This window comes from Trichophyton verrucosum, assembly GCF_000151505.1.
Source record: "Trichophyton verrucosum HKI 0517 chromosome Unknown contig01170_1.f1.exp, whole genome shotgun sequence".
Taxonomy (NCBI): Eukaryota; Fungi; Ascomycota; class Eurotiomycetes; order Onygenales; family Arthrodermataceae; genus Trichophyton; species Trichophyton verrucosum.
In genome coordinates this window covers 78785-100629 of record NW_003315153.1, presented here as the reverse complement: position 1 = coordinate 100629, position 21845 = coordinate 78785, and the positions used below count along the sequence as shown (strand labels likewise).

At 47.9% G+C, this 21845-nt stretch overlaps 7 protein-coding genes across 7 annotated transcripts; 2 read left to right on the top strand and 5 right to left on the bottom strand.

Annotated features, from left to right (window-relative positions):
* Positions 1–268: 268 nt before the first annotated feature.
* Positions 269–4436, bottom strand: TRV_07852 (uncharacterized protein; the record flags this gene model as incomplete). The annotated part of the gene is made up of 6 exons (XM_003018110.1): positions 269–769; positions 830–1009; positions 1070–1309; positions 1353–1589; positions 1650–4161; positions 4219–4436. 6 exons carry the CDS (start codon positions 4434–4436, stop codon positions 269–271), a joined length of 3888 nt encoding a protein of 1295 aa, XP_003018156.1.
* Positions 4437–4703: 267 nt separating this feature from the next.
* Positions 4704–5854, bottom strand: TRV_07851 (uncharacterized protein; the record flags this gene model as incomplete). Its single annotated transcript, XM_003018109.1, has 2 exons — positions 4704–4876; positions 5056–5854. The coding sequence occupies 2 exons, from the start codon at positions 5852–5854 to the stop codon at positions 4704–4706; spliced, it is 972 nt and encodes a 323-aa protein (XP_003018155.1).
* A 1531-nt stretch (positions 5855–7385) lies between these two features.
* Positions 7386–9944, bottom strand: TRV_07850 (uncharacterized protein; the record flags this gene model as incomplete). Its single annotated transcript, XM_003018108.1, has 5 exons — positions 7386–9081; positions 9156–9261; positions 9324–9649; positions 9771–9839; positions 9922–9944. 5 exons carry the CDS (start codon positions 9942–9944, stop codon positions 7386–7388), a joined length of 2220 nt encoding a protein of 739 aa, XP_003018154.1.
* Positions 9945–10699: 755 nt separating this feature from the next.
* Positions 10700–12992, top strand: TRV_07849 (uncharacterized protein; the record flags this gene model as incomplete). Its single annotated transcript, XM_003018107.1, has 4 exons — positions 10700–10726; positions 10823–10952; positions 11034–11099; positions 11185–12992. The coding sequence occupies 4 exons, from the start codon at positions 10700–10702 to the stop codon at positions 12990–12992; spliced, it is 2031 nt and encodes a 676-aa protein (XP_003018153.1).
* Positions 12993–13311: 319 nt separating this feature from the next.
* On the bottom strand, positions 13312–17907 carry TRV_07848 (uncharacterized protein; the record flags this gene model as incomplete). Its single annotated transcript, XM_003018106.1, has 4 exons — positions 13312–14295; positions 14365–15105; positions 15157–17451; positions 17524–17907. The coding sequence occupies 4 exons, from the start codon at positions 17905–17907 to the stop codon at positions 13312–13314; spliced, it is 4404 nt and encodes a 1467-aa protein (XP_003018152.1).
* A 521-nt stretch (positions 17908–18428) lies between these two features.
* On the bottom strand, positions 18429–19262 carry TRV_07847 (uncharacterized protein; the record flags this gene model as incomplete). The annotated part of the gene is made up of 3 exons (XM_003018105.1): positions 18429–18888; positions 18945–19111; positions 19194–19262. The coding sequence occupies 3 exons, from the start codon at positions 19260–19262 to the stop codon at positions 18429–18431; spliced, it is 696 nt and encodes a 231-aa protein (XP_003018151.1).
* Positions 19263–20415: 1153 nt separating this feature from the next.
* Positions 20416–21258, top strand: TRV_07846 (uncharacterized protein; the record flags this gene model as incomplete). The annotated part of the gene is made up of 2 exons (XM_003018104.1): positions 20416–20888; positions 20949–21258. The coding sequence occupies 2 exons, from the start codon at positions 20416–20418 to the stop codon at positions 21256–21258; spliced, it is 783 nt and encodes a 260-aa protein (XP_003018150.1).
* Between the last annotated feature and the right edge of the window lie 587 nt (positions 21259–21845).

Below are 21845 nucleotides of genomic sequence, written 5' to 3'. Positions count from 1 at the left end.
CGTTGGAATTGAAAGCAACGAGAACGATTTGGCGGGGACGAATTATTTTTGGCGGTGCCTTACGCTGTAATTACGTACAGTAACGTTGGGCGATCTATGCTGTGTGCGCGGTGTATTTACAGGCCCGTACGCCGTGCCTTGTATTTTTTATTTTGACTTTTAAGCTTAAAAAATATATTTGAACCGCGCGAGGAAAAGGGGCAAAGGGGGTGTTTTTGATATTGGACGAGAGCGCGGTGGACGCTGGGGCTGGGATTGAGATAGACGGCTAGAGGTAGAGTGAAGCTGCAAAGATCACATCTCGCTTGATCATCTCCTGCGCCAGCTGCATCTTGTTGTACAGGGATGGATCTCCAACCAGCTTGGCAGCGTTCTTGACCTCGCGGCAAGTTTCATCCAATCGACTAATTACCCGCACGATAGTGCCCTCCATCACGTCCGTGAGGTCCGTGATGCGGTTAAACGTCATCCCTCGTGCCCACTCGTACACAACTTCCATCAGGTTGAACCGTGGTTTGCTCGCAAAGTCGTTGGCGTCATCGGATGAGAGCACGACCTGATGCTTGATCTGCAGGTCGTTCACCCGGTCGGATATTGCTATGATAGCTTCCTTGCCGGCCTCCAGACGGGGTGTCAGGTTTGGTTCGTTCTCTGTCTTCTCCTGGAAGACAAACGCGGACAGGAGGGCTACGATTTCCTCTGGCTCGTATTCCGCCAACACGTTCTCAAGTATCAGCTCGGTGAGTACCAGTTCATCCGCTGAGTGGATCTGGTACCAGTGTCACACAATCAGTTGTTGTTCAATAAGGCACAATCGGTAACAACTTACCTCGCAGGCGACCTTTCCCTTGAGTTGAACTCGGCTGGCTTCGTCGACGAAGCCCAGATCTTTTAACACTTGGATTCGTTGTTCATAATCAGGCAGGAGCTGGAGGTTTTGATCTGACATTAGCAGTTTCAGCTGCGAGATATTTTCCTTCACCTGCCATTCATCATGTTGCATCTCAAACTATCCAGCAAATGTCAGCCTATATCAGCTTATATCATTGTCCATTAGGACTAGGCTTACATGTTTGAGGAACTGTGGACATTGAAGGCATGCACAGGACTTCGCAATCTTAACCTGTTGAGCCCTTTGCTCAAGCACTTCCCTGACAGACATGTCCTTGACTCGTTCCCAGTCAAGCTCATCCCAGGATTTGTCTGTCCATGATGCACAAAGTTTTGAAAATTCCTTATCTGCCACTTTCAATGCCTCTTGAGTCAAAGTTAGCTCAGCCTTATAGATCTCATACATTGGGTGACGGACCTTTATGGATATTGAGACACCAAGTTGGGCCGCCAACCCGCACCGTTGTACCTGTCACACACTCAAGATTGGCGATCGGTACTTTACAGCTCTTTAGAACCATGTTCTCAGGCGACGTTGGCAACGGGTGGAAGTACTCCCTGAAAACGGGCATGTACGGAAGTATATCACTGGGAAATCTTCGAGATTCAACTGGGCCGATCTCGAAAACGTTCAAGGATGGTATAGGTCCACCGGTGACTCCCTCCTTCATCAGTACTCCAGCCGTCCTAACTCCATTCTATAGATAAAGAATTAGACTTTAGCTACGTATTCGGACGTATAACTATATATTACTTACCTTTTTGAATACAACCAGCTGTTTCGCGGCGTACATACGTTTACCAACAGGAGAAGCCAGGAGCAGTGTATGCAACTGAACTGTTAGACGTTCATACTCAACGCTTGCCTGATGACAGGCCGCAAGGTCAACATCACAGACTGCACAAGGCTCTCGCTTTATCTTTTCCAAACTGGCTTCAGATAGCTGCACTTGTTTCTCATGTTCAGGGAGAAGTGCCTGCGTAGCATTCTCGCTAAAACTTCGCTTAATCATCTCCTCTATTTTCAACGCTTCGACACGTAAAAGATTCAGCATCATGTTATACGTGAGTCTGAATTGAGATCGTAGCTTCGTCGGGTCACCGAGTATCATCTTCCTCAGTGTCGTGATAGGCGGGGCTTCATCACGGCCGGATGTGACAATAATAACCGATCCGACTGTGTCGAGGCCACGACGGCCAGCCCTACCAGCCATTTGGGTATATTCTCCAGCTAGGAGGTCTCGGAAGCCCCTTCCGTCGTGCTTCCGGTATCCAGAGAAGACAACTGTGCGAGTAGGCAAATTTAGACCCATTGCAAACGTCTCTGTTGCAAATAGGATTTTTACAAGCCCTTTTGCAAACAATATTTCGACAATTTCCTTAACGATAGGAAGAAGGCCACCATGATGGACACCAACACCTCGACTAAGCAGTTCTCGAACCTTACGGATCTGTGGGAGATCTCGATCTTCGATCCGGAGACGAGTCAACGATTTTTCCACGACCATGTGGATTGCACTCTTATCTGCAGCAGTGCAGAAGTCCTGATTAGAAAGAGAATCTGCATTCTCTCCGCATCGTTTCTTAGAAAAGACGAAAATGCAAGCCGGTAGCATTTCGCGTTTTCGGAGATATTGCACCAAATGTACCCATACATTACGGTCCTGCGCAGCAGAGGTCCTGCCACCGCCACGTCCTGTCCTTGCAATATTGCCAATTCCCCGAGCTGATGGCTGCCCTCTGCCTCTTTGTTGAGGGCCACCTCGTTGCCCTGTACCACGTTGACCACTTCCACGCTGACCCTGGCCACGTCCCCTGTCCGACTGATGCCCACCCCGAGCTGCCTGAGCCTCTGCTGCTTTCTGAGCTTTGGCTTTATCACGTCCCGAGAGTATATCATCAGCATCTTTCCAGCCTTTTTCAATGAACCGTTTCTCCGAATCAACTATTTTGTATATTTCCTTTCCAGCCCAGAGATAATGTTCCAGTGGTACTGGTCGTTTTGGCGTTGAGATAACATAAATATCTTTCCTCTTTGTCCGTCCCACCCACGAAGCAAACTCGTAGGTGTTAGGTACCGTGGCAGATAGAAGGATGAGGCTAACGTGCTCCGGCAGCATGATGATGACCTCTTCCCATACCACCCCTCTTTCCAAGTCATTAACATAGTGGACTTCGTCGAATATGACAAACTCCACGTCACGTATCAAGTCGGCACCTCGATAAAGCATACTCCGAAGAATCTCCGTTGTCATGATCAGGCAGCTTGCCTCTGGATTAATCTGTATATCTCCGGTTAAGATTCCAACATCATCAAATGTACCTCTGAAATCGCGGAATTTCTGGTTACTCAAGGCCTTTATTGGAGACGTATAAATCGCTTTAGTCATATGCTTATTTGCCAGAGCGATTGCATATTCTGCAACTACTGTCTTTCCCGCAGAAGTGTGAGCAGCGACAAATACGGAATCTCCATTCTCCAAATGATACACTGCTTCCTTTTGAAAAGTATCCAGTTCGAATGGATATTCCCGGGCCATATCGGGGACAAGCTCGTAGAAATTGGTTATCTCCTTATTCACATCCACGACATGAGCCCACTCTTTGCGAGACTTTTTCAAGGAAGACTGGATGAGTTGTCCCCTAGGTTCCAAAGCAGGGTATTCCACAGGTAGAAGTGCATCGATATCCTCCTCATCCTCACTGGTTGAGTCTTCGCCACCTTCTTCAACGCCTGGTTTTCTGGCAGTATCTCCAGATTCCTGGCTCGGTAGATGCTTAAGTTCAGTTTCATCTTCATCTTCAAGTGCTTCGCGGACTTCTTCTGCTCCTTCTTGGGCATCTTTGTTCTCTTCGATTTTAAACTTGAGCCCACGAGTGAATCCAGGGGGTATCTCTAGTAAACCACCTTGAGAACCGAAATTGATAATTCTGTCAAGGCCTGATGATTTCTTCGGTGCACTTTCCACAGTCTGATCTTCATCCAGCTCAGCCTCTGCATCAATGGCTGAAATGTCATCAACTGCTTCAAGGCCACCTGGTGCAAATGGGTAGAATCCTGCAGCTCCTCTGACAAAGTCTGCACGAATCGCTGGTTTTCTTCGTAAAGAAGTAGAGTTCTTCGCCGTAGCACTTCCGGCTGGAACAGTGACTTCATGGTAGCCGGTGACTTTACCTTCTAGGCCTTCACGGTTGAATCTGATGATGGTCCGACTCTGGGTCGGTGCAAGCTCAAAGAGTTTCGAGTAATCTGTTGGATAGTCCCATCGCCTGGTGTGACAGGTGTAAGCATGGTATCAATGATTCCGGTGATATTTTGCAACTCACCTCTGAAGTTTGTTCAGCCAGTGAGTGTTGAAGCACGGAGACGGTATCAGAAATTCTCTCTCCAGCTCAGCTTTCAGCTCTTCTGCCGGTTGGATCCTGCGGCTACGCGGCTTCTCTACTGCCTCATCTTTAGCCCATGCATCAAGGTCTCCATCTGGATCTATAGCATCCATCTTTATCTTGAGTTGCTGCATAGCAGCCTCTAGACCGTCCGACATGGCGGCGCATTGAAGTCTATCGCTCCTATGATCCCCTGGTGAGCAAAAAATACCAGCGAGTCTCAGTACAATATCGAGCAATAGCACCTGTTTCTTAAATTCACACCGTTCTTGTTATGGTTCATCGTTTCCAAGGCCTTGAAGACGCATTGATAGAAATTCGCTTGTTTCTTTCACGTGACTGGGTTTCAGCCTCAACTTCAGGAACGATCTCAACCAGAGCCCTGATTGATATAATTTAATTCGTAGCATTTACTATTCATTTAGCTAGTAATTTCCATGACAGGAGTCACTCGATGTGTGGTTATTGGTTATTATTTTCCTTTTCTTTCCTCTCATCCAGTTATTATTGAAAATGGTATCTTCCAAGGTAGTTATATCAAAGCCTTCCTCAATTTTCCAGGCTGAAAAGACATGGAAGGTGGGTTGAATTAAAATTGCTATATATCTAGTTATATCTCGACAACTCATTATCATGATTCTATACCCGTGAACTTTTCTCCTCTTCATGGCGAACCATCCAAGTTACGACTCGCTCGAGCAGCGGCTTCTTGGGACCTAATTCACAAAACAGTTAATAAAAGCCATGTTTGATACATTGTGCGGATCTTTCACTAACCTTGCTGTGGAGGTGGCTCCTGAGAGCGCTCCTTTTTCCGCCCAGTAATGCACCCAAAAACGGTAGATGCGCTGGGAAGGACCAGGGCGACGGTCTGAGCAATAAAGAGATATATCGCAACCATATCCGTCTCGGACTGGATGTGGTTCCGAGCAACAATAAGTTCCGTCCAAAGAATAAGCATCCAGCCGAAAAACAACATCATGACTGCGGATCCTAGCGGTATCTGGATGTACTTGTTGAGATACCACGGCATCTTCTTCCCATCCTCTCCATAATGGCGGTAATGATATGCAGCAATACCTAGCTGGATAACCCCAATAAGGAAAGAGAACGCCAACATGGAATCGGCGATTTGCCAGAGCAGGAAGAACGTGTGCCAGCCTTTAGTGAGAGTTCTCCATCCGAAGAAGAAAAACTGGTATTCTCCGATGCCTTCTGGGAGGTTTGTCTTCCAGCTCACCCAGGCGGAAACCGTATTTAGGATCATGACACCCGCTGAGCCTAGCGTGAGAATAATCGTGGTGATGAGATTGCCCGATGAGACGCCACCGAAATATGTAATGGCGTAAATGAAGTTGAAGTAGACTGGCAATAGAGCAAGGGCGTGAAGTTGCTTTGCCCGTACAGCTTGGTACCATTGGATTTGTGTATACCAGTTGTAGGCTAAGAAGCCAATGTTGCTGGGGCAGTTGTTGCCAATGCCAGAAACAAATTGGGCTGGAGTCAGCATCATGCTGGCATAGAGCAGCCACCTGTTGGTGACGCTGAACCCCTGTACGACCTGGTTTGTAGTCATTTTGACACCGAGCCAACTCAGGGCAATTAACTAGTTAGCTCCGGGGAAGCCAAAGCAGGAGGTCTGTCAGGCAACCAGCCACTATAAAGGCTATCTATGAGGAGATATTAGCTATGGTTTTTTAAAACACAGGCTTTGTAGAACAAGATTCATGCATACAGTAAGCAATCAATTGGACGACGGTATGGAGAAGTGAAGCAGTGTTGGCGCCTATAGGATCTTGTCAAGGCCGTCCTTGACCAAGGGAAGGTCAAGCTTTTATCCCCAGGCCCCTGAAGAGCCGCATCGCGTCCTATGAAGAGCGAGGCTGAGCTCCTCGTGTCCTCCATTCTTTACTGGCTGCGGATTTGCCGAGACTGCAGCTTAAGCGACTGAAGCCCTGTCACCGGACCCTGTTGCTCGTCTGTGCCTTCGCCCCGTCCCGACATCGTTTTAGCGCAGCCATAAATAGAAACAGGCGGGAAGCCCTGAGCTGCGAAGCGAGCTGGTGATTTGCTGGAAACTGGTAGTACGCTTAGCTCATTTTAGGGGTGAAAATGTCCAGTCCAGGATTGATGCAGCTAAAATGTCGAGAGCCTGGCTAAGTGGCGAGCATTTGTAGCTCGATAGGGGGTATATTTGCCTCTTGATAGTTAGTTGACTCATGTTCTGCAGAGCCTCGCCTACCCTTGTCGGAGCTAAGTAACTAACCAGATGTTACATTCATTCTTCAAGCGAAGAAACCAACAAGTTGCGTAACCCTGTTAGATGGTTAGCTGGTTACCAAGATAAGTCGTTGGATAGTCGATAGTTAGCTAACCCTGGGGCTCTGGGGTTGGTACATTTCCTTGCCTGAAAAGGATCCAACAACGTTTTTTCATCGAACTTACTCCTTGATGTTTCAAATAGTTTGAATAAGTAAATAAATCAGATTTGATTAGATTAAAGGAACTTTTAATTAGCAAGGACCGAGCATGAATCAAGACACAAAAAGATCGATATCCGGGTAGAACCGCCGTTGAATAAACAATATTCAACTCCAAGCCTACCCTTGTGTTTGTTGTTGGTATGAAATAATAATATATAAAAAACCCCTGGCCGAACCTATCCCAGCCAACTCAATGCACCAAAAAAGCACTATACAAAAAGAGAGATAGAGAGAGAAAGATGACATCGAACGCTTGCTAGGCGGGGAAAAGAAAGTATTAAATAAAGAATCAGCCAAGGGAAGGAGGCTTGGGAAGCAGGAAAAAGAAGGCCGTAGATCAAAAACCAAATAACAACGCCTATCCAAACTGACAGGTTGGGTATTTTGCAAGCGGATTTGGGCCACGGGGCCCTGTATAGAGTATATTTATTGCTGAGCGAATACTTTTGAGCGAATTTTTTTCAGCAGTGGTGCTCATGCATGTTACCTGCAGGTAAAGGCTGGGAAGGTCTTGCGATCCGGAATATTGATATGGTATTCGAATATTCCCTGCACGGTGCCAATATATCTTTACCGAGAGTTAGCATTTCGATTCGATAAAGGAGGACAACGCCAAAGGGAAACTCACAAAGTCCGCCCATCATCACTCCATCCGACACCAGCAGTTCCCACACCCCATCCTGATTCTCGACCGCCGTAAATTTCTCCAGAAAGATTCCGGATTCTAGGGCTTGCTCGAATGTTATCGAGCTCCAACACACGGCGGTATTGTTGTTCCCATTCACTGAGCCGCTGGTTTTCTTCCACAGCGGCCTGTCGTTGGGCTCGTAGGCGCTCTGCAGCTAACGTAGATCTTAGTTCGGAGTCCATTGTATTACGTGGGTCGAGACGCTCACCAGGGACACGAGTGGGCCTATCAGCACGGCGGGGGATTGACCGTGAGCGTGCAAGCCGCTGGCGTTGTCCTGTATTGGGCCGGCTACTACTCGACGATGTATCCTCCGGCTGCTGTGCTCTAGATCCACGATGGGTAGAGTTAGACGGGCCGGTCTGCACGCCGTCTTCGTTAGGTGATGGGATGCGCGGGAAGTCTTCCTCCATACTCAGATTGTCTGTCTCATCGTTAGGTGCTGGGACTTGATTAGGTGAGTAAGGCCACCTCAATGACATGCCTGGGTGAGGGATTAGTGCGGAAGATGTATGCACGGTTGGACGGGACGAGCTGTCCTGAGATAGGATGACGGAGTTGCGTCTCCGAGGGGCCCCTGTTCGGGGCCTTTCGGAGTTGCGAGATGGCTCATTGCGAGTTATATAATGATCTGGAGGTGGAGGAGGGGGCGGTGGAGGCGGCGATGCGCCTAAATACTGACTTGAGGGCCGCTGCTGGTAAGAATAAGAGGGATTGGGTAGAGGACTAATTAGATGCGGCAGCCTCTGGGGACCTTCTTCAATAGAAGACGCCCAACGAGCTGTATTCAAGAAATCGATAATCTGTCTCTCGCGTGCAGTTAGATCACGGGCCAAACTATCTCGCATTACTTGTGACTCTGCCTCGATTGCCGCTCCCCGACGTCGGTGGCGGTTAGAGTCAATGGCTCGCTGTAATGCCTCCTCGGCTTCATTTAATCTGGAATGGGTTGCACCATTCTCTGGTCTGTGAATATCACCATCCAAATCGAGGTCCGATTCCGGTTTGTCGAGATTGTCTGTTTTGACACGTTCAAGACTCGGCTCGTCTACATCGAGAGTTATAATCTGGCGCCTGGAAAAACCCTGGCGAACATCCGCTATACCAAAGCGTCCATGATCTTCAACCCAAACTAAGAGGTCCCAGGGCTGAGGAGAAAACGACATGCAGCGAATAGCACCACCGTCAAAGCAGGATCTGGAGGATCTAAAGACACAAAATATATCTTCACGTCCAGATCTTCCATCTGGATCATCATTGAATATGTCTTTGACGCTAAATACCGTGATGACACCAGCCTGAGATGCAACTGCACAAAGGTGGCTGGAAGGAGAAAATGCGACGGTGAAGCAATATCGGTCGTCATAGTGAGGATCGGAATCGAGCTCCACGCTTCGAAGGAGCGGCCAAGTCCATTCTCGGAGCAGTTTACCACCGTCGGTTGAAACGGCATTCTGTTTATCCGGGGAAGGAATAGCTCGGTAGAAATACACTCGATTCTCATCGCCTACTGCCGCAAGCAGCTTTGAGTTGGGGGAAATAATGGCAAAGTTCATGCATACGGGATGACGGATTGTCTCGATAACTTCCATTCGCGGTAGTGAGAAGATGCTCACGGTGGTATCATTATTGCTATATAGAGAAGTCAGCTTTGGTATCCTGACAAGAGTAAATAAAAAGGAGATACAGACTGATGCCAGGCTTACCTGAGAACTGCGATATCTTCATCGACGAATTCATCTCCGTTGGCTGGAAGACGATGAAGAGTCACAGAATTGACGATACTTCCCCCGAGCTCACGTACACTGACATCTATATAACGAGTTAGAATCCCATGTCAGGGGAGGAATACAATATATACGGACAGTGCTCACTAGGCGGATAGGGGAGTGCCCTCCTCGATAACGAGGAATCAAAGTCAAGCGGAAGAGGAGAGTCAACATCGGCAGGCGAGCCAGGCCTAGCAGGCTCCGACAGAGGAGAGGCCGCATCCAGCTTAATGAAGGCACAATCTCCGCTCTCCGTGCCGCCTACGCCAATCCATCCATTTCCGGCGGTAAGGCATTTTGGATCGAATGGGACAATGGTGAGGATCTCTCTCTTGCGTGACGAGATGTGGATGGCGTATATTATCCTCCCGACGGCTACATATATCCTATCTGGATCGACTGTGCTGATATAATGGCGAAGCTGGTGGTGTCTAAATCCAGGAGAAGGGGTAGAAAAGTCAATAAAACTAGTTCCTCAAAACATCACTTCTACACACTAATTGCAACATCTCTCAAAACGCCAGCACGTAAAAGGAGGATATGGTCACTGACGTATTGGGGATTTTAAAGGGGAAGAAGCGTCGGCCGCCGGGTAGGAGAAGGGCTTCAGTGGGTCGATGCCTGCACACAAATGACCGCCGTTAGCAAGGGGCCTGCAAGTGGCCAAACGGCCCGCGGGGAGACACAGCTGCGGGAGACGCACAGTAACTCGGTATCAAGGGCCATGATAGACGGGCGGATGGGAGCACATGGAGGGGGGGATTTGTCTCGCCGGCTCTAGGCAAGTCTCTCGCGTGCCAGGCTCAAGCTGGCGGCCCGCGCAAACCAGACTCGTGGGCCGGCTGAATGCAGCAGCTGGGCAAAACAATCGTCTGCGAGCGGCTGCCCGTGTCTCAGGCTGGCCGTCTGTCTGTTGTCGGCTGTCTGTCTTTTGTCGGTTGGCGTGGTGTTTCTTGTCGCCGGGCGGTTGGTTGCTGCGAAGGCGAAGGTGAGGTTGATGTGCGAGAGGGCAAAAAGCTCGATGACGGAAGCCAAAAAGGAAAAAAAAAAAGAAAAAGAAAAAGCTGGGGAACTTTCCTTAAGGGGGAGAGGCAGCTTGGCCCGAGCTTTTTCCCAATTGGAACAAGGCGAGGGGGATCACGTTATAATCACGTGCAAGATGACTAAAATCTGACCAAGGTGATGACTAAAAGATGAGTCAGCGCCAAGAAGTCGTTGCTTTTCTGCCGGTTTCTAACGCGACCGCCTTTCCCGATACGGCCTAGCCCGCTTATCGTCCTGCTGGCTTTTTTTTATCTGAAAATTTTTCTCGCAGCTTCGAAAAAACTTCTTCATCTCCAACATCAACTTCCAACCTCTTCCCCGTCACCAACCACCACCACCGCCATCAATCCCTTTCCTCTCTCTCGCGCTTCCTTCGCTTCATCCATTACGCCCCTTCACTTCTTGTTTGTGTTTGTTTTTGCTCCTCTTCACACATAATGCTTGCCTCAAGAATCTGCCGCGCGGTAAGTAGTAGCATTTGCTAGCTGCAAGGGAAGCTCTGCAGGAGCTCGAGAGAAGTCCATTGAATGCAGTTTTTTGACTGACATCTAACCGTTTAGGCTCCTCGCGTGCCTACACAATTCATTCGCTCCCCTGCTTTCAGAGTCCCATCGACCCAGTTCAGACGATGGAACTCGACAGAGGGTGGTGAGGAGAAGGTCAAGGGCCAGGTCATCGGTATTGATCTTGGTATGTCTTGATCCCTATATATGTGATAGAATAGATTATAGGATTGTCAATGGCCATGGGCTAACAATTGGCTGCTCACAGGTACCACCAACTCTGCCGTTGCCGTCATGGAGGGAAAGACCCCAAAGATTATGGAAAACTCTGAAGGTAAGCCAAACAGGCGGTGTTTCATCTGATCGACATACAAGAAAGTAAATGAAATAAAATAAACATGAACTAACAATCTACGTAGGAACAAGAACCACTCCATCCGTCGTTGCTTTCACCAAGGATGGCGAGAGATTGGTCGGTGTTGCTGCTAAGCGTCAGGCCGTTGTCAACCCAGAGAACACTCTCTTCGCTACCAAGCGATTGATTGGTCGTAAATTCACCGACCCAGAGTGCCAGAGAGATCTGTCAGAGGTTCCTTACAAGATCGTTCAGCACACCAATGGTGACGCCTGGGTTGAGGCTCAGGGCCAAAAGTACTCTCCCTCTCAGATCGGTGGTTTCGTCCTCCAGAAGATGAAGGAGACCGCTGAGGGATACCTCAACAAGCCAATCAAGAACGGTGTTGTCACTGTTCCTGCTTACTTCAACGACTCTCAACGTCAGGCTACCAAAGATGCTGGTCAAATTGCTGGTCTTAACGTTCTCCGTGTCGTCAACGAGCCCACCGCTGCTGCTCTTGCCTACGGTCTCGAGAAGGAGCAGGACCGTGTCATTGCTGTCTACGATCTTGGTGGTGGTACTTTCGATATCTCCATTCTCGAGATTCAGAAGGGTGTGTTCGAGGTCAAGTCCACCAACGGAGACACCCATCTCGGAGGTGAAGATTTCGACATCACCCTCGTCCGCAACATTGTCCAGCAGTTCAAGAAGGACTCTGGCATCGACCTCTCCGGTGACCGCATGGCCATCCAGCGTATCCGTGAGGCCGCTGAGAAGGCTAAGATGGAACTTTCTTCCGCTTCTCAGACTGAAATCAATCTCCCCTTTATCACTGCTGACGCTTCTGGCGCCAAGCACATCAACTCTAAGCTCACTCGTTCTCAGCTCGAGGCTCTCGTTGACCCCTTGATCCAGCGCACTGTTGAGCCAGTCCGAAAGGCCCTCAAGGATGCTAACCTTACTGCCAAGGATATCCAGGAAGTCATCCTGGTTGGTGGTATGACCCGTATGCCCAAGGTCACCGAGTCCGTCAAGAGCATCTTCGGACGCGAGCCTGCTAAGTCCGTTAACCCCGACGAGGCTGTTGCCATCGGTGCTGCCATCCAGGGTGCTGTCCTTGCTGGTGAAGTCACCGATGTCTTGCTTCTCGATGTCACTCCCCTTTCCCTCGGTATCGAGACCCTCGGCGGTGTCTTTACCCGTCTCATTAACCGCAACACCACCATCCCAACCAAGAAGTCCCAGACCTTCTCCACCGCCGCTGATTTCCAGACTGCCGTCGAGATCAAGGTCTACCAGGGTGAGCGTGAGCTCGTCCGTGACAACAAGCTCCTCGGAAACTTCCAGCTCGTTGGTATCCCACCAGCCCACCGTGGTGTCCCACAGATCGAAGTTACTTTCGACATTGATGCCGACTCCATTGTCCACGTCCACGCCAAGGACAAGTCCACCAACAAGGACCAGTCCATCACCATTGCTTCTGGCTCTGGTCTCTCTGACTCTGAGATTCAGAACATGGTTAACGATGCTGAGACCTACCGTGCTCAGGATATTGAGCGTAAGGCCCTCATTGAAGGTGCTAACCGTGCCGACAGTGTCCTGAACGATACCGAGAAGGCCCTCAAGGAGTTCGAAGAGAAGCTTGACAAGGCCGAGGCCACCCAGATCACTGAGAAGATCACCGCTCTCCGTGAAGTCGTTGCCAAGTGCCAATCTGGTGAAACCACCATCACCGCTGAGGAGCTCAAGGCCAAGGTAGATGACCTCCAGACCTCCTCTCTTACCCTCTTCGACAAGATGCACAAGGCCCGCCATGAGGAGAGCCAACAGCAACAGCAACAGCAGCAACCACCACAGGGCGAGGAGAAGCCCAAGGATGGAAGCAACTAAAAAGTGAATCAGAAAAATCCCCTTGATACCATCAATTGAATTCTTTGGAGTTGGGACGCTTTGTTAGTCATACGGAGGGTCATGAGGTCGTCGGATTTGTGCCTCTTTTATGTAAACTAACATTTGTATTTTTATAAATAACGTGTGTAATATTAGAAATGAATGCTTAAGACTAATAAAATACCCCCTCTCACAAGAATCTATATATCAACAATAAAGCAAGCCATTTTTTTTTCTAGAAATCTCATTACCGCTCATTAAAAATATGTATTGGGAGATATCAACAAAATACCTAAATACAACCCCCCTATCCAATTAATCATGCCATAGCAAAGCCAAACAAGACGTCCATTTCCACCCACTGCCGTCCACACTTCTTCAAGTACCCATCCACAACCGATTTGACAGTGTCAAACCGTGTCCTATTCCATGCAATAAGTGCTAAGATGGCCTCTCTCTTGTCCACTGACGCCTCCTTCTCCGCCATCCCCTTAGCTTTCTCAACATCCCACAGTCCAGCAAAGTACAGCAATTGGTTATATAGTTGCTTTTCACTATATTCATAGTGCATACGACCAAGACAGCCTTCAGCACGTCCACGAGGCCCTAAACATCGTTGGCCATAAACGCTCATTTGACGGGTTCGGTTGCCGCAGGCAGAGTCGTCGCAAACGAGCCAGCCTTCGTAGTACTGTGCAGTCTGGGCTCGGATTTGACTTTCTAGCTGCGCAACAATGGATATGACCGTAAATGCTTTGCCACATGAGGGTTCAGGGCATAATAAACCGTTGGGAGAACACATGTCTCGTGAGGCAACGAGGCCCTCGAACGTGGATTTTTTGCGGCAGAAGCGGCAGTGGAGGTTTAGCCTGGCAGCTTTCTCAAATCTAATTGAGTCAGGGATCTGTGATTCAAGGGCGCATAACTCTATTTCTTGCTGGCCGTGTGTCGCGTTGCTTGAGATTTGGTATTTTCTAACATCTAGGCCGAGACATTCGGCGAGTCGCGCAGCGTCTGTACCGGGTATGGGGGCACATAGTCGCTCAATTGGAGGGAATATTTGCTTTAACAGGTAGAATTCCACGTCTGGCTTCAATCCAGAATCGGGTTTGATGACGTCTTGGAGGGTGTATGAGCGTTTAGCTGGTTGCAGCGAGGAGGTCTCTGAGTCACCCAACGTTACTATATAAGAAATAACATCATTTGGGCGTACGGATTTGCCCCTGGCAAGCTCACGCAGAGCTACCTGTGCGGGAGGCATAGTCTCCTTGTTTGGGTATTCATCTGGCTTTTTGGATAGTTTCTATGAGATTAGGTTAGAGAAAGTCTATCAAAGCATCAATGTAGAATAAGCTTTAGAGGCTCGACGTACCGTATAGATGACATACTTCTGGACCGGAATCGCATATTCATGCATCTTCTGCGCTAGTTCCCGCAAGTAATCATGGATTTTGTTAAGGACAACTTCAACATCATCCCCTGACAAGATCTCATGCAGTAACTTGGTGGAAACCTCCTTTGACAAAGCACAGAATTCTCGACGCTTCATATCCAAGCCCTTAACTTCGAGGTGTTCAACGTATTTCCCATCAACCTCTGACAAGTTAATGGCGGCATACTTCTTCTTTGCATGCAGAAGAAGCCTCTTGAACACATTGTCAATATCAATCTCAAGAAGTCTGTATCTCTGGTTGACCAAACGTTTAAATTCATTGCCAACTTTGAGTGCCTCCTGAACATTGTCTGTGTTGGTATTGATCATGACTGAATCGGTATCTCCGTAGATAACTCGCAGTTGGTTAGTCTCTGCAAGTTCCTTCGTGTTCCGTAGAATTTCTCGTCCTTTGAATGTTGTAAGCATGGCAAGAGGTCGGGCATAAAATCGTGATTGTGTATAACCCAAACATCCGTACATGGAGTTTGCTGTTAGTTTTAAGGCTAGCTGTTTGGTATCCCAAAGAGCAAGTTCTTCAGGAGTAGCACTTTTGTCTTTCATCAATTTTTTCACTTCTCTTCGGCGGCTGACAAGAGTGGCAATGAGACGTGGTAGGATGCCTAACGGTTGATCACTATCTGGGACCTCGGGCACGCTCTCCTCTCGGTCATTTTCAGACTATGCACTGATTAGTATACGTGGTCGCTGTGGAAAAGCTAAGGTACTTACCGATGTATGTCGATCTACCGTTGTGAAGCAGATATTGAACTCCTGGATGATACTGGGGTACAAACTATTGAAATCCATGACGAGAACGTGTTTGTCGTAAAGACCCTTTTCAGGTTCAAAGACGAGGCCACCCTTGTATTTCTCTTTCTTCTTCTTATCTGCTCCATCTTCTTCTCCTTCATTTTCCTCAATCTTAATCTGGGTCTTGTGTCCATATTTGTCCGGGCAAATATATTTACCACGGTAAAACTCATGGAGCAAAATGTACTCATTTCGTTCGGCTCTAGTTCCGCTAAGTGTTCTAGACCAGGAGTTTCCAGCCAGGTTGGTAAGGACTTTAGTTAAAGGAAGCATCTGGAGCTTGAGAACAAGCGCAGCAATGAAGTATGTATCTGCTTCACAATGACTGAGGAAGTTCATCAGCCCTTCTTTACTAGTTGCCCATGTTTTGAGAGCGGCTTCGGTGTCGACTTCTCGGCGCTGATCACCTTCGCCCAAGTAAAGTTGACACATTTCAGTCAAGGTCCACGACTGGCATTTCATCATCAAAGACTTGCCCATGTCATTAGCAACATCGCAAAGAAGTCTCCCTGCTAGAAGTTGTCTGTCACTGAAGAATCCAGAGCCTTTTGAGAAATTCTTGGGCCATTCGCCACGCTTCAGTCTGCCAATTCGGTGCCATCCAGGGGTTTTCTTCTCCTTCAATCGGCTGAGGAGGACGTTAAAATCCACCTCTTGAAGCTGATGGCCCATGATGACGTCTGGGTCAATTCTTTCGAACAAAGCCAAGAACTTGCTGAGAAGAAATTGTTCGGTTTTTTCGAGCATGACAGTACCACGCTGCTTTTTAGCTTCGGCTTCAAAGCCAAGGGGGTAAGACAGATTTGAAGGCCTCATAACAGTAAAGGTCTTGCAAGGCAGGTTCTCAGGTGGTGTGGTATCACTGAGAGAAAGATTCTCATATACACGAGCCGAAGCAACGATAATCTCTTGCTTATTTTCCTTGACATTTAGCTGTGTTCTGAACGACAAGCTCATGAGTGTCAATGGGGGCGTTTCAATCTCCTCGGAGTCTGGAACTAATGAAATGTCGGCAGGATTTGTGACCTGGCACTCAAGCTTGCACCATGAAGCTCCATTGACCGCTGTGAAGTCTGCATCTTCAATTTTTAGCCAGCAGGGACCCATGATGTTCTTCCACAGGACAAATTGCTCAAAAAGAGCGGTATTCGTTCCGAAAACATGAGAAAATGTCTCGCCTTTCAATTCTATAGGCAAGGCAGGTTTCGTGTAGGGATACATCAGCTTGAGGTATTCAGCTTCTTTAGGAATGTCCGGCAACTCAAAAGCGTATTTTCGAGTGCAAGGTTTGATTTTATGCATCTCAACTTTCGATCTGCTCATGATATTATCCACCTCCCCATAGACATCTTCCATGTCAACCTCTTCACTGGTAGGTTGGCCACGGACGTATTTGTATTCTCGGGGTAAGAAATATAGTTTCCTAAGAATATTGTCGACTTTAACAAAAGCACTCACGTAGCTGTTGTTGGTTTTATTCTTGACTTTTCCGAATAAGCAGAGACTGCCGTTGATTTCAGTGTAGTCCAACCAAAAAAACCTCAAGCTACCGTCCTCCTCCACAGCTTCCTGACAGGTAAGTTTTCCGAACCGTTGTATATCTGTGACCGAGCTGTTGAGAACATTCAACTTATTCGTTACATCATTCCAGGATGAAGGGTTGATCATTTCAGTTGTGGCACGGGCCGGAGAAGAAGCCATAGGATCATCACATACTTCTTTCTTGACTTTTGGAGGTGGCCGCTTTCCAACCATGTTGACGCTTGGTGTATTGGTACTATGGTCCGCAACAGCTTCTGCTACATCCAGCATATCGTCGTCTCCATCATCGTCGTCTTCTTCCTTTTTGATTACGACTTGTTTCGATCTCGAGGTACCGGCTGTCTTCCGCTCCACTGCACTAGCAACTGGGGATGAAGGCAATGGCTGCTCACTCATAATGGCATCGTCGTCTCCACCATCAAGAAAAACATCATCTTCAAATTCCGCATCTGCTGCTGAACTATCTTTTGGGTGGGGGTTATCATTCTCCTGGTCGATCTCGGTCTTCTTCACTCTTGGTTTTGGTTGAGCTGGAGGGGAAACAATCCGTACTTTTCTCCTGGTCTCGGACTTTACGGATCTCTTGACAGGAACCTTCAAAGAGGCTATATTCGTCTCAACGTCACCTAGAATATCCGCCAGAAACGCTTCGTCGTCGGCCGTAGCAACAGGCTAAATAACCAGAAATTCGTTAGACACGGTCACTGCCATATTTTACCGAGGAGTGAAAGTAGAGGCGCATACCTTTGGTTTCGAGGTCTGTTTGGTGAGGGTGGCCGTAAAATACTTGTTAATTCCATTGTTTATTTCCTCCTTTTTCTTGTTATCTTCTTCACGCTTCCGCTTAGCAGCTTTCCCCCTAACTGGCAAGCCGTCACTGTCACTGTCGCTAGCTGCAAGTCGGGTATCATCCCACTCTTCCCGACCGTCGTCGGCGTAGCCCTCGCCATTATCATCAACCACAAAGTCATCGCGATCAAGTCGTTTTCGGACAACCTTCTTATACCCTTCCTCGTCAACTTGTTCGTAAATATCTTCGTCTTCTTGAACTTCGTAGGTTAAAAGCCGCTTCCTTCCAGAGGCACGGAGAGCCTTCAGCTCTTCTAACTTTTTGGCACGAGAAGACATGATGAAATTGAAGGCTTAAAACGAAAGAAAACAAATCATAAAAACGCAGTGTCGTTGAAAAGAGCGTCGACCAGACGAACACTCTGGTCATGATACCTCGTCGTCCTTGGGGGAAAAGACGAGCATTTCTCACAAATCGCGCGTTGTGAGATCCAAACCAATTAACAAACCTTAAAACATCGCGTTTCGCGTCAGTTTGACGCGCGCAAATAAAAACCTTAGTCATGTGACTAACCTTATTTGGAGGTGAATTTGTCAGCAATTTAAGCGAATTCTTTCAACAGGAGCAAGCGCTCGTCTATAGATGAGTAGAACGTGCCGAGCGAGATGAAGATGAAGACAGTCATCTACGTTCTATAGAGCACACTTAAAAGAAGTTGGAGTAATCGGGGGTTTGACATAATAGGTTTAGAGTCTACCGCAAAAGACAGATATTTGACATTCGTTAATACATTAAAACCTCGTGACCAAACCACCCGATAACGCCCAAAGTCCGACACCATATTTTTGTTTTGACTAGCTTAGTTCATCTGTTTGATGAGAGCGTTGATGTTCTCCTCACGGTTACCAGTGTCACCACCCTCGATGAAGTGCTTGAACTTGCGAGTGCGGAAACCACCAGTAGGGTTGGAGAGCTTGAATGGCCACAGGAAGTTGCTGGCCTGCTTGAAGTTGGGGCCGACAGTGTAGATCTCGTGGATCAAGTCTTCCATGCAGACAATGCCGTACTTGCCAAGGTTCTCCTCGATAAGCTGGTTGTCGGTAAGGGCAACACGCTGCTTGTTGATCTTTCCGTAACCACGCTTGTAGACGAGCTCGCGGACGCTCTTAAGGTTGGGGTAGCCGTAGGCAATGTATGGGTCAACAATGGTCAACATCTCAGCGGTAGCCTTGGTGAGCTTGACGAAGACTCCGTTGTTGATCTGGAGAAGACGGAGAAGCTGCAGGATCTTGCGAGGCTTAGGAGCAATCTTGTTGATACTATATAGTTGTTAGAATGCGATGTTATTTAAGTGAGAAATTGAATTGGCACCAACCCCTTGATACGGACAACAAAGACAAGCTTGGCCTGAGCAGGGACATAGAGGGAGCCCTCCTGCTTGCTCAAACGAGCCAAGCGGATCTTCTCACGCTCAGCATCACGGTACTCCTTGACATAGGACTCAGCACGCTTGAAGATGACAGCACGCTTGTTCTTGTTGGCCTATGGATAACATTCAGTCAGTATCAACGTTTTCCACCAGATATGCTGCAATATATATTATTTTGGGTTGCAACTTTCAGACCCGAAAGATGGTTAAAGTGAAAGCGACAGCATCGACCTGAAGGTCTAGTCGCATCGTTGGTGATATCATCACAATACAAAACAAGAAACATAACATAGGCACAGGATATGCAAGATAAGGGTGTCAAACTAACCTTGCGGCGCTTCTCAAGCTCAGCGGTGCGGTTGGCTCTGGCCTTCTCCTGGCTCTTGCGCTTCTTCAAGAGGGTCTCAGGAACAAGGACCTGGTCCTGGGTTGGGACAGTGCTAAATGCCCGACGTTAGTATAGTCCGATCCACGTATAGTGAAATAATCTCGCCGAGTGTAAGAACTGCAGCTTATAGTGCCACATTCTCAACTGAAGGCGTTTAATAAAGACTCGACGAAATGTTTTTGATCAATGAAGACTTTGGATTGTTTTCGCAGTAGGTACTAGCATATCCACACGTATATAGTTGGATGTAGCTTTCCCGGTTGCTAGAACTATCGCAAGGTATCCTCGGTTGACAAAGCCCCATGCAATTACTGCGCGGGATAACTGTGCCTGTCTATTTTCGCAATCATGTGGACAACCAATGCCTCATGCAAGGACTGGTATCCAATTCGCGTAGACCCGACAATAAATTTCAAGGAGAAAGCTATGACACCTTCAGCCTCAATGCCCCATTGACGTCTCCCTATAGACCTTCATTCCTTGCTATCTGTAGAACACTCGGAAGGGTATTTGAGGGAGCGCCGGGATTGTTCGAGCTGGTGCTAACATCAATCACAGCCAAGTGATATGGTGCAAGCAACTCCAGCGAGAAGGACGGACTATAACCCAACACTACACACACGGGACTGAGATTAGTGAGCATAAGAGAGAAGGGAAGCATACGTAGAGGTGGGAGCCATGTCGAAAGAGTCTGAGGTCGACTTGTGCTGAATTTGCTGGTCGAAAATGTCGTTGAAGTCGCGAGGTCAAAAAAGAAGCAGAAACGAAAGTTTTGAAGAAGTTTTTGTGTTTTGTGGAAATCCAAAAGACGCTAGTCCTGATTAGTCAGATGGCATCACGTGGATGTTGCTTTGGGGATTTTAGGGCTAAAATTGATGAGTCAGCGGTTTTATCGTATGGATAAGAACGAACGACGCAGGAAAGACCTTGAGGACAGCAAAAGAGGAGAAGAAGACAGCAACATAGCGAGGAAGAGAAACCCGACAAACAGGAGGTCACAGGCAAGTTACGAGACAATAAGGGCTTACTATGTCGTCCCGTCGCGGTGTTGGACTAGGGGCGTTTGTGAATAAGAACCAGGCTTCGCAGTCCTTTGCAACCCATGGCGCCAACCTGAAGTCAACACATGCGAGCTCTCTCCAGACACAGTTATCAGTTTTCCAGTCCCTCCTGCATACCTTCGCCCTCGAACATGGAGAGACTATTAAGTCAAATCCAACCTTCAGAGCAGAGTTTGCCCGCATGTGTCATGCCATAGGAGTCGACCCACTAGCTGCCAGCAACATCAAGGGGAAAGGGAAACGGGGACTCGGCGAAGGCGGTAGTTTCTGGACGCAAATACTCGGCGGAGATGTCAACGACTTTTACTTCGAAGTTGCTGTCAGAGTAGTTGAGCTTTGCAGAGAGACGCGCGCGGAGAACGGCGGCTTGATCAGTGTAGAGGCGTGTCAGAAGGTGGTGGGAGCTGGTAAGGCTATTGGAGGTGGATTAGAGGTTTCCGAGTACGCCTGCTCTCTTAAGTATATGACTTATGTTTGATATAATTACTGACATTGTATTAGGGATGATATACTTCGTGCTGTCGAGTCTCTGGTACCACTTGGATCCGGTTTTAAAGTCGTCAAAGTTGGGAGCAAGACATTCATCCGGTCTGTTCCCAAGGAGCTTAATACGGACCAAGCCACCGTTCTGGAAGTCATCCAGCTCCTAGGTTTTGTAACGGTATCTATGCTACAGTTAAATCTACAGTGGGAGAAAGCGAGATCAAAGACGGTTATCGATGACCTTCTTGCGGACGGTCTTGTATGGGTTGATTCACAGGCTGAAGAAGCGGAATACTGGTCGCCCCAGTATCTACAAGATAGCGGGTGAGATGGTCGTGTATTTGACTTGAAGCTGAAAACACTTGCCGACTTACGAATTGGCTGATCTTCTTACCCACACACGAGCCTATGTCGCCCGTGTTGAACAATGTTGGTGAATGCACCCACAGCTAAATACCAGGAAGACGGACGTTACCTGTTGCCATCCAACGATTGGAGGCCCTCTACCACCGCCCATGGTAACGAAATGTTCAATACTGAAGCCTAGAACGCCTATCCGGTATATTCGGTGCCCACCCAAAGTTATGGATGGACCGATGATAGTCGGCTACGCCCGAAAGACCAGAGTATTTGTATTTATTATCAACATTCGATAGTTCGAATATTGAAAAGTGAACCACTGAAGTTTTGATTTGTTTAACCTGCCATTGATCGTTTATAATATGCATGGACATTTTTGAACCCTGCCAAATGGCGTAGATGCAGACTCAACCCCAAGCATTCACTGAAGACAGAGCCGGTACACGTAAATAGGAAAAGAAGTAAAAAGAAGACAAGAACCATTAAGAAAACGAAAGTAGGAAATGATGCTGACACAGAAAATCATAAAACACATCATTTCATTAACTTCTTGGG